The following is a 12,221-nucleotide window of genomic DNA, read 5'->3' as shown; positions in this document are numbered from 1 at the left end:
GAGCGCCAATACTGCCGGCTAAATAAAAGATTCTAACTACTGAAGGCACTAACTACTGATAGGCATAGTTAGCAGATGAAAGATTTTGACTGAGAACAAACAATGTATTTACCTTAATAGAGTTCAAAAGTCATCATATATGTATATATATCTATCAATTCATGACATCCATCTTTACAAATTTCCTTTTTCTGGCGGACGCACGTCCAGATCGTCCGTCTCTAAACTCTGGCATCTCTCTGTCCACATCCACCACTGCTGGCCACTCACCTCCAACTGCACAGCGCTACGCGCTGTTCACATCCAACTACCCAACACTACACAAGCGAATATTCCAACAATGAGTCCAACTAGCCACAGACTGCCCACAGCGCTTTCAGCGATTTTCATACAGAGTAGTACGTGACGTTACCAACATAAAAACCTATATAGCCTACTTACACCGGAAACGAATTTCTGCACGATACTCCCATTTTAATAATGGGCTGCGGTAAATTTGTTGCCCTCTAGCGGCGTAATGCGTCACTGTAATGCGGAGATATAAGTGTGTGCCAGGGCTTTGTTTTTTCTAGGTGATAATTAGAACTTTATGACTACTTCCTCTATATGCTACAGGAGTCAATAGAGTCAAAAGCGAGAGTATTGGATGTGTACGTTTCGATGTTTTAATGCAACATGAATACACGAATACTTTATGAATTTGTTAATCAGACTAGTAACTTAACTTTTGGTATGACAGAATAAGCTTTCATAGGTTTCTTTTGGTAATTTTGGCGGAATTACTGTGTAGCGGCGTGTTATGAAGCATTTCGCAGGTGTCGAAGCGCGAATTACCCACCGTGGAAGTGGAAAGTAACTTATGACTAGTGACTGAAATTAGTTCTACGTCGTCTTCGACTGAAGGTACTGTGGCTGTCGTCGATCCTGCCTTTTCAGTAACTCAAGGCCGAAAAATGGATCATCAAGTATCCAGCGCTCGTTTTTTAGAAGCGAGACTAATGACGATGGCGAAGGAGAGGACGATGACAGAAGAGAGCTCTCCTCCGCTCTGTGGGTAATTTTCAGTAGCACACAAAGGACAGAAATGGCCATCACAGCACAGACGCCACGCACTACGCCGCACACAACAAGCGCGCTATTGCCCACAATTCAGCATAGACAGTGTTGAGAAAACGCTGGTTCTCTCAGCGCATGAGTATCATACGAACTTGAAGGAAACACTGAAGGAGTGATTTAGGGAAATGCTGGTTCACTAAAGAGAAGATATTGGATTTTCGCAGTGGTATTACCTAAGTGGGAGGAAGGTATAGATGAACGCTGAAGTGCTGGGATTTCCAAGAAACCGTTCCACCACTGATCTGAGTTCACGAACCGAAATCGGGACATCTGGTCGGATTTATGAACTCTGATCTTCCTAGGTACGACCTGAGTGTCTTAAACACTGCCCGCACTTACTCGTTCGTGCGCCAGGTCGACCCTGGCGTTCAACGTTAGTATGCAGTCAGTTGCACTGTGACATAGGAGTGCGTCAGTTTTGGTTCACGCGGTATATTTCCATGTGTATTTAGAATTTCGCTGCAGTTCACTAATGATATCTCCCATATTTCCGTGCGTAATAGTATTTGAGCATTAATTTTTTTAATAGGCAATTTTTATCCTGAGACTTTATCATGAAAAATCCTGCAGTTTACTAATATCATGCCACATTTTCTCTTTTCGATATTCCAGGGCGAAAGCTATACTCGAAGAATAATGAGGTTAATATCTTTCCGGTTTCACCAGCCAGTTCATCATTGTCCTAAGAAGGAGACGTAACGAGAAGGAAGCTGATTTCGCAAGTGGCCGACAGACGCTCGCATGGAGCATGTTGGCTGCCCCACTCGCGAGTAGAGATTGGTGAAGCTGTGACTTCATTGACGCTCTTTATGCCGCATCCTGAGCTGTTTTCGTGTCGATTCTGAGCGGCGGAATGTTTCAAATGTTTTCTTCGGCCGCCCGTAAGAAACGTTTGAGCGGTTCTGATCTCAATCGCAGATGCGTCAAGAGAAGGGAGTGGGTGAGAGGGGGCATGACGACCTTGGCATCGTGTGACACGTGCACGGTGGAGTTGGGGAGAATTCTGGTGAAATTTTGTGCCCATGTGACGTCATTAACTCACCTTGCAACTCACATGAATTTCTGAGCTCTGGCACTTCATTTCGATTTGCCGAGTCCTTGTTATTTGAAGCGTCACCGAGTTCGAGTGTGACTTCGCATGGCGCAACGCCTGCATACCATACAGGGAAAGACGTGAAATGTATTCGTAGTTGCGGATATGAACGATTTTCAGCTGTATAATCGAATGACGGCAGTGAAAATTTCTGCGTGACTGGGACTCGAACACAGATTTTACACTTCACGCGAGCAGTAGCTTTAACCACTTAGGCTATCCGAGCACGACTCACGGCCAGACCCAAACTTCCATATCTCGTCATCCATGTGTCACACCTGTATTCGAACAGCTTATTAACGTTAGTCCTGTTCATGGCACAAATTTTATTTGGATGATGTTTCTTCTTAAAACCATGACTTTCCACAGCTGCAGATGACCACAGGTTAAAATATTTTGATTTTAGAATGAGATTTTCAATCTGCATCGGAGTGTGCGCTGATATGAAACTTCCTGGCAGAGCAGTTGCCCGCGAAAGGCAAAGGTCCCGAGTTCGAGTCTCGGTCCGGCACACAGTTTTAATCTGACAGGAAGTTTTATTTTGATTTTATTTGTAAGTCGCAGGCGCAGTGTCGACCGATAAATACGAAATTACAGTGTTTCGAGGAAGTAAGATGCAGTATTCCTTCGGAGATGCACGTATGCCCGAAGGAACATTGTGCCTTATTTCTTCACAACACAGGTACTGTAACTTCGTATTCCAGAGGAAGGTTGTAGGCACCTTTGAACCAAACTTCAAACGTCTGCACTGAAATTTGAGACATTTAAGGGGTTTTAAAAAAGTGATACTTCATTTGTGCTGAAAAGTGTTTTTTGTCGATGCCGACGTACATAAAGAGCACTGAGCATTGTAATAAAGTAGCAGAAATCACGGCCCTACGCAAAGATGTAAGTGTTGGTGCTCGCGCGCGGCGGGTACTCACCTCTCGCGTGTGGTCCTTGGGCGACAGCGTCTCCCGCATGCTGAGCGACATGAGCAGCTCCTGCGTCAGCTTCTGCTTGCCGAACGCGACGGCGCCGCTGGTCACCATGATGCACTCGCGCCCCTCTATCTGGCACTCGGCCACCTGCAGCACACGCGTGAACACCGCTACACTCAGCTGCGCCACCAGGCTCCACGCGAACTCTTCACGCCAGCCTCTCGCTCACCATTAACTTATAAATGTGTCATAGTGTCTCTGAGTTTCGAATTACATACAAAATAGGAGAAAGGGAAGCAGTGTTTCTCACTTAGTCAGAGATTCACGACAAAACTAAAATGAGAGGAAAAATCGTGACACCAAAAGGTAAGTAATGTATACTAATAAATTTTATGGATTACATTTGTCTAGGTAACATATTTAAGTGATTAACATTGCAAGATCACAGCTTAATGTAAGCGTAAGATAACCAATTGAAAATGTGAAATGCTGGTACCGGTATAACCGTCAGAATGTTCAATGCAACCATGCAAACGTGCATGCATTGTGTTGTACAGGTATGGAGTTTCATAACTGTTGCACTTGGTCAGCCAACACATGGACGGGTAATACTGGTTGTGGATAACGCTGGAGTTGGCATCCGATGGTGTTCCATATATGTGCAATTAGAGACATATCTAGTGAGCAGCACACTCTCTAGAGCGTGTTGGGATACAACAGCGGGCGAGGGTTACCCTGCTGGAAAACATCCCTTGGAATGCCGTTGGTGAATGACAGCACAACCCGTCAAATCACCGGATTGATGAAAAATTTGAAGTCAGGGAGCGTGGGATATCCACGAGAGTGCTCATGCTGTCATAGAAAATCTTATCCGAGACCATAACCCCAGCTGTAAGTCCACTTTGTCTAGCACACAGACAAGTTGGTTCTAGGCCCTCAATTGGCATCCTTGTAACCAACACACGGCCTTCGCTGGCACCGCGGCAGAACCAGCTTTCATCAGAAAACACAATAGGTTTCCACCTTGTCCTATGTGCTCTCGCTTGATACCAATGAAGACGCAAATGGCTGTAGATTGGGGTCTATAGAATGTACGCTACAGGACGTCTGGATCGGAACTGCTCTTGAGGTAACCTGTTTGTAACAGCTCGTTGTGTCACTGTGATGCCAACTGCTGCTCATATTACTGCTGCCGATGCAGTACGATGCGCCAGAGCCATACGCCGAACATGACGGGTCTTACCCCTCGTTAGTGAAACGTGACCGCTTGGTACCTAGCATTCTTGCGACCTTACATTTTCGTGAACACGACTACTAGCAACCATGTACAGTGGCTACATTCCTGCCAAGTCTTTCTGCAGTATCGCTGAAGGAACATCCACCTCTTCGTAGCCCTGTTACACGACCTCATTCAAATTCTGCGAACTGTTAATAATGGTGTCTTTTTTGCCCTAAAGGCATTATTGACTAACATCAACTCATCACACCAAATTTCAAAGGTAACTAACGCTCACGACCATTAGAGAGTATATTTAAAGCAAACCTGATTTGCATCTTGATATTGGCGCTACAAAAGCCACTCTTACGCGACTGACGCGAAATTTGAATAGACGTCATCTTTAAGATGTAGAAACACGCTTACCAACTTTTGTTTTGCGGCACAACTGCATCTTGGTGTTGCGTTTTTTTGCCGTTAGTGTATTACGTCTGAACTGCACATGTGTTGCAGATGAAATACCATAACCAAGAAAAATGTAATTACTCAGATTCCAAAGGAGACGGGTGCTGATGGGTATGAATACTACTTAACATCGATTTAATAAGTTAGGGCTGCAAAATACCGGCATGAATTACATACAGAAGCCTGGAAAAACTGCTAGAAGTAGACCTCGGGGAATATCAGTTCCGAGGAAATGTAGCAGTACGCGACGCAATACTGATGGTTCAAAGGGCTCTAAGCACTATGGGACTTAACATCTGTGGTCATCAGTCCCCTAGAACTTAGAACTACTTAAACCTAACTAACCTAATGAAATCACACACATCCATGCCCGAGGCAGGATTAGAACCTGCGACCGTAGCAGTCGCGCGGTTCCGGACTGAGCGCCTTAACCGCTAGACCACCGCGGCCGGCGCAATACTGATGCTGCGATTTGTATTTGTTAGGAATTTTGGAGTTAGAGGGAGTAAAATACATTGAGCGAAAGTTTATTCACAACTTGCAGAGATATCAGACTGCAGTTGTAAAATTCTAAGAACATAAAAGTGAAGAAGTAATTAAGAAAGGAGCGAGATATGGCACTAGCCTATAACGTATCTTATGAATTCTGCATAATGAGTGAGCAATAAAGGAAAGCAAGGAAAAATTAGGAAAGCGAATTAAAGTCCAGGGGAAGAAATACAAACTTTAAGGTTCGTCAATTACATTATAATTCTGTCAGAGACAGCAAAGGACTTCGAAGAGCAGTTGAACGAAAGGGGTAGTCTACAAGGGCAATGAAATGAAGATGAACTAAATCGGACGATACCGAGGGAATTATACGAGGATATGAGACACTAAAAGTAACAGATATGGGCCGCAAAATAACTGACAATGAATGAAGTAGAATGGATATAAGATGCAGACTGATTACAGCGGGAAATACATTTATGAAAAAGGAGAATTTGCTAACACCAAATACATGTTTAAGTGTAGGGAACATTCTTCTTAAGGTACACTACTGGTCATTAAAATTGCTACACCACGAAGATGACGTGCTAAAGACGCGAAATTTAACCGACAGGAAGAAGATGCTGTGATATGCAAATGATTAGCTTTTCAGAGCATTCACACAAGGTTGGCGCCGGTGGCTGCATCTACCACTTGCTGACATGAGGAAAGTTTCCAACCGATTTCTCATACAAAAACAGCAGTTGACCGGCGTTGCCTGCTGAAACGTTGTTGTGATGCCTCGTGTAAGGAGGAGAAATGCGTACCATCACGTTTCAGACTTTGAAAAAGGTCGGATTGTAATCAATCGCGATTGCGGTTTATCGTATCGCGACATTGCTGCTCACGTTGGTCGAGATCCAATGACTGTTAGCAGAATATGGAATTGGTGGGTTCAGGAGGATAATACGGAACGCCGTGCTGGATCCCAATGGCGTCGTATCACTAGCAGTCGAGATGATAGGCATGTTATCCGCATGGCTGTAATGGATCGTGCAGCCACGTCTCGATCCCTGAATCAACAATTGGGGACGTTTGCAAGACAACAACCATCTGCACGAACAGTTCGACGACGTTTGCAGCAGCATGGACTAGCAGATCGGAGACCATGGCTGCGATTACCCTTGACGCTGCATCACAGACAGGAGCGCCTCCGATGGTGTACTCAACGACGTACCTGGGTGCACGAATGGCAAAACGTCATTTTTTCGGATGAATCCAGGTTCTGTTTACAGCATCATGATGGTCGCATCCGTGTTTGGCGACATCGCGGTGAATGCACATTGGAACCGTGTATTCGTCACCGCCATACTGGCGTATCACCCGGCGTGATGGTATGGGGTGCCATTTCTTACACGTCTGGGTCACCTCTTGTTCGCACTGATGGCACTTGGAACAGTGCACGTTACATTTCAGATGTGTTACGACCCGTGGTTCTACCCTTCATTCGATCCCTGAGAAACCCTACATTTTAGCAGGATAATGCACGACCGCATGTTGCAAGTCCTATACGGGCCTTTCTATATACAGAAAAACTTCGACTGCTGCCGTGGCCAGCACATTCTCCAGGTCTCTCACCAACTGAAAACGTCTGGTCAATGGTGGCCGAGCAACTGGCTCGTCATAATACGCCAGTCACTACTCGTGATGAAGTGTGGTATCGTGTTGAAGCTGCATAGGCAACTGTACCTGTACACGCCATCCAAGCTCTGTTTGACTCAATGCCTAGGCATATCAAGGCCGTTATTACGGCCAGAGGTGGTTGTTCTGGGTATTGATTTCTCAAGTTATATGCACCCAAATTGCGTGAAAATGTAATCACATGTCAGTTCTAGTATAATATATCTGTCCAATGAATACCCGTTTATCATCTGCATTTCTTCTTGGTGTAGCAATTTTAACGGTCAGTAGTGTATTTCTTTGGAGAGTAGTCTTTTTGAGGTAGTGAAACATGGACGATAGTCAATTCATGCAAAAAGGGAGTAGAAGCTACATGTCACTGCCAAAGATTAAGTGTGTATATCGAGTAAGAAATGAGAATGTTTTGAATCGAATTCGGGAGAAACGGAATTTATGAAATAAGAAAGGGATTTGGTAATTATGTTACTTATGCTGATGAACACAGCTGTAGCTTACGTTGCTGTGATTTGGGACACAACACCATATTTATATTTCATATCTACACCGTAACATGACACCAATTATTTATGCTTTAAAATGTCCTGCTTTAACTGCGAATGACACCATTTGGTCGTTCCATTTCAAATCCATACAAACTCTTACCCCTGGTATTTGTATGAGTTGACAGACTCCAATTGTAGCTCATGGATACTATAATTTTTTCAAGTGGCCAGTTTGACATTTCTTAATATTTAAAGAAAGTTTCTAATCATTGCACCTCTTTGCAGTCTTCCCCCAAATCTGACTGAATATCTGTGCAGCGTGTTACAGACAACACATCATTACAAATAACTGCATGGTCTGAGAAAATTCTGAGGTTCAATCAATATTTTCCGCAAATTCATTAATATACATCTACATCTACATCCATACTCCGCAAGCCACCTGACGGTGTGTACAACATGAACAGCAAGGGTCCTAACACATTTATCTGGTGAACACCCGGAGTTAAGTCGACTTCTGTCAATGAATGGATCCTGCCTGCAAAAAATTCCCCAATCCAGTCACAAATTCACTTGATGCCCCAGACGATCGTACTTTCGATAATAAGTATAGATGTAGAACTGAGTCAAATGCTTTTCGGGAATCGAAGATTATTGCATCTACCTGACTGCCTTCTTCTATGGCTGTCACAATATCATACGAGAAAAGTGCTGGTTGGGTTCACATGGTCTGTGTTTTCGGAATCCATCGTAACGTTCATGGTAGAGGTTGTTCCTTTCGAGACAGCTCATTAAGTTTGAGCTCAGATTGTGTTCTAAGATTTTACATTATATAGATGTCAAGGACAATGGACGATAGTTTTGTGGCTCACTCCTGCTACCATTTTTGCAGACAGGTGTGATTTGTTCTTTCTTCCAACTACTGGTCATAATTTTTTGTTCGAGAGATCCACAGTAGGTTGTAGTTAAAAGAGCGACTAACTTAGCCTCAGATTCAGTGTGGAATCTGATAGATAGTCCATCGAGACCTGGAGCTATGTTCAGTTCTAACGATTTTAGATGTTTCTCAATGCCACTGACACTACTATCTATTTCTCATCCTTTCAGTGGACTGAGGAGTAAATTAGGGCAATATTCCAGGGTTTCCTTTTGTAAACGAATACTTGAGAACGCTGTTAAGCATTTATGCTTTTGCTTTGTTACCCTCAGTTTCAAACCCTGTCTGGTCTGTGAGTGTCTGGACACTAACTCTGGTGCCTTCACAGCAACTTCCTTTCAAAACGTGTGACACAAACATGACGATTTCTAGAACACAAGAAAGTACTGCTACGCCTGACACCCAGGTTTGCAGAATTCCATCCCGCGAATCAGCGAAGCAGTGCTGTAAACCTCCAGGTCACATACGACTATACCTCAAACATTATATATTAAAAATTTATGTAATAGAGGTCACTGTTAACTGATACACTGTCAGTATTACTTCGCAATAAAAAGTCGCGTCTCTGTGGAAAGACACAAGTCACCAAGACCGATGTTGCTAACGCCGCTTGTTTTTATATCAGCATGACTTCCTGAGCATAAAATCTAAAATATACGCAAGCAGAATATGATTACCGGTTATTAGTTTTTGATTACGTTACTGCTGTATCATAGTCTATTGCCTGACAATGAAAATTTCAAAGTGTATTCCTTCCGCATTATATAATAATCTTGTTGTGGTACCGGTATCTGTAGATTTTTGTACGTCAATATCTTCACCAAATGGATGTACGGATATTTGCACGCCACGTATTTTTCTTTCCTCTAAACCAGATCTCGTTAATATTAGTTTCCTCTGAGGGTTTCTCTCTTATTTGATGTAGGACTCGTGATTGGCAAACTACATTTCGCATTAAGTGTATCCTCCCTTACATTCGGTATCAGAAAGACAACAATACAGACAGACAGGCGTGTCTATTGGAAAATGCAATTACACAGTCACTCCTATACAAATGCAAACAAGTGCATACGTGAACGCCTGGGGAAATGTTTCTCTATTTTCGGCGCAAATGTATGCAAATTGAGTGTGTAACATTAGAGACAGAGCAGATGGTAGTTTGAAACCTGACATGGATTAAATAAAGCATCGTTATTAGTACTGATATTTCAGGGAACAAATAGAGGACCTCTTAAAATAAATCGGTGGAAAATATGTATAAGACACATGTTAGGTGCGAGGAGCGTAACATTGTCTCTTTGATTCTGTTGGATTGTTTTTTTTTTTTTTTTTTTTGGTAAAAACTGTGTTATGACAAAGAGAGTAAAGTAAACTAGAATTTTTATTTTAACATACAGGGTGACTCACTAACCGTTGCCACCTAGAATAACTCCGAAAGTATGATAGTAGCTGAATAATGTGTGGGACAAATGTTAAATGGGACAATGGGGGCCATCATATGAGTCAGTTTTTTGTTGCTAGGTGGGGTCGCGTCAGAGATATGAAGGTCAACGGTTTTTTTAATGGGATGATATAGTTCGGTACTTATTTTATGATAGCGGTTATCGAGGCAAATCCAATGATAAGTAACAGTAAGGTCTTTAAAGGTGAAGGAAGGTGAAAAAGGTGGCATGAACGTCCATTTACATAAGGCGTTCGAAGTGATTACCACTGGTATCAATGAAGTTCTGCAACCTTTTATCATGGTTTGAGTGGTATTCCTCATCATATTGGCACTTATCGAGGTATATGCTATGACAATTCTCTCTCGTATATCGTGCAAATAGTAAATATTCGCCGAATACGGCATATCCATCTAACGTGCCATTGACATGTCAGCAGTACAACACTAATAGGAACGCTAAGACCAGTAACGTCGAATAACTTCCATGGTACTACAAGCTGCTGTGGAGGGTGATAATTGTTGGGAAGACTGAAATTTGTAAACATCCAATAAATAATTGAACACATGTGGAGGAACTGCTACTCTGAGATGGGGACGCGAAACACGAACTCGTGGCTAGCTGCATCAAGCCATTCAGAGGACCGATGACGAAAGAGAGACAGAGAGAGAGAGAGAGAGAGTATAAAATGGTTAGAAATCAAAGCCTGACAAGAAGTGGGCGAAGAATGAATATATGAAATTCTTAGCAGAAAAGTGGGACATCTTTCGAGGCTTCCACTTTAGTTTACTTGGCACTAAAATTGTTAGCAGAGGGATAAATTATGGGACTACATTACTTCTATGAGTATGCAATGACTTAAGTGAAATAAGCACTTTTCTGTACGATTTTATTCATGATAATAATGAATTTGGGATCACATCAGTCGGTTGAATAACTCAGTATATTTCTAATAGTAAAATAAGGGTAATGGAAGGTAGTCAAATGAAGTTAGGTGAGGCTGAAGACGCTAGTTTAGGAAATGAGAGACGAAAAAAGTAGATATGTATTTCGTTATTTTGGACGGCAAAATAAATGACGACCGCCCAAGTAGAGAAGATATAGAATGCAGACTTCGAATAGGCAGAAGAGCATTTATGAAAAGAGAATGTTGCAAGAGGATTATATATAAATTTAAATGCTAGGATGTCTCCGATGAGGATAAATGAGTATAGCGTAGATGATAAACAGTTCAGACAAGAAGAGCGTTGAAGCTTTTGATTTTGAAATGTGTTGCTAAAGGACAATGTTGGAGATTAAATGAATAGATCATTGAAGTAATGAGAAGTTACTAACTGAGAAGAATATGTATTTATGGTGCAGCTTGTTTAAAAGAAGGGATCGAATGATAGAGCTTATCATGAGGCATGAAGGAGTCATCATTTTGCTGATGGAGAGAAGAGGGAGTCGAAAGTTTGACTGGAGCAAGCAGCTTTGAAATTTATATACACTTGGGTATAATTGGATAGCGATATGCACACATGCAGACGGCGGTAATATAGCGTACACAAGGCATAAAAGGGCTTTGAATTGGCTGACCTGTCATTTGTACTCGTGTGGTTCATATGAATAGACTTCTAAAGTGATTAGGGCCGCACAACGGGAATTAACAGACTTAGAATGCGGGATGGTAGTTGGAGCTAGACGCACAGGATATTCTATTCTGAAAGTAATCAGGCAATTCAAGATTCCTAGATTCAGTGTCAAGAGAGTGCCGAAAGTACCAAATCTCAGGCATTACATCTCACCAAGGACAACGCAGTGACAGACGGCCTTCATTTAACAACCGAGAGCAGCACAGTTTGCGTAGAGTTGTCAGTGCTAACAGAAAAGCAACACTGCGTGCAATGACCACAAAAATCAATGTAGGACGTACGACGAATATGTCAGTTAGGACAGTGAGGTGAAATCTGGCATTAATGGCTTACGGCAGCAGACGACCGACGCGAGTGTCTTCGCCTCGGCTGGTGACCATATCGTTTGGATCCTAGACGACCTGAAAAAGTAGTCTGGTCATACGAGTCCTGATTTCAGTAGGCAAGAGCTGACGGTGGAGTCTGAGTGCGTAGCAGATCTCGCGTAGCCATGGACGCATATCAACAATGTACTGTGCAAGTTGACGGTGGCTCCATAATTGTTTGGGTTATTTTTACATAGGATGGACTGGGTCCTCTCGTCCAACTGAACGATCATTGACTCGTAATGGTTATAATCGGCTGCTTGCAGAGCACGTGCAGCTCTTTATGGCCTTCTTGATCCCAAACCACGATGGAATTTTTGTGAATGACATTGCGCCACGTCACCGAGCCACAGTTGTTTTGCGATTGGTTTGAAGAACATTT

General features: G+C 42.8%; 1 protein-coding gene across 1 annotated transcript in view; it reads right to left on the bottom strand.

Annotated features, from left to right (window-relative positions):
- The window catches only part of LOC124794936 (delta-1-pyrroline-5-carboxylate synthase), a 205,032-nt gene that overhangs the window by 159,949 nt on the left and 32,862 nt on the right, over positions 1-12,221 (bottom strand). Inside the window, exon 3 of the mRNA XM_047258653.1 lies at positions 3,133-3,276. Coding sequence (XP_047114609.1) covers positions 3,133-3,276 — 144 coding nt within the window. The remainder of the gene's footprint in view (positions 1-3,132; positions 3,277-12,221) is intronic.

This window comes from Schistocerca piceifrons, chromosome 1 (assembly GCF_021461385.2).
Source record: "Schistocerca piceifrons isolate TAMUIC-IGC-003096 chromosome 1, iqSchPice1.1, whole genome shotgun sequence".
In the NCBI taxonomy this organism is placed as follows: Eukaryota; Metazoa; Arthropoda; class Insecta; order Orthoptera; family Acrididae; genus Schistocerca; species Schistocerca piceifrons.
This window is presented reverse-complemented; position numbering and strand designations above follow the sequence as displayed.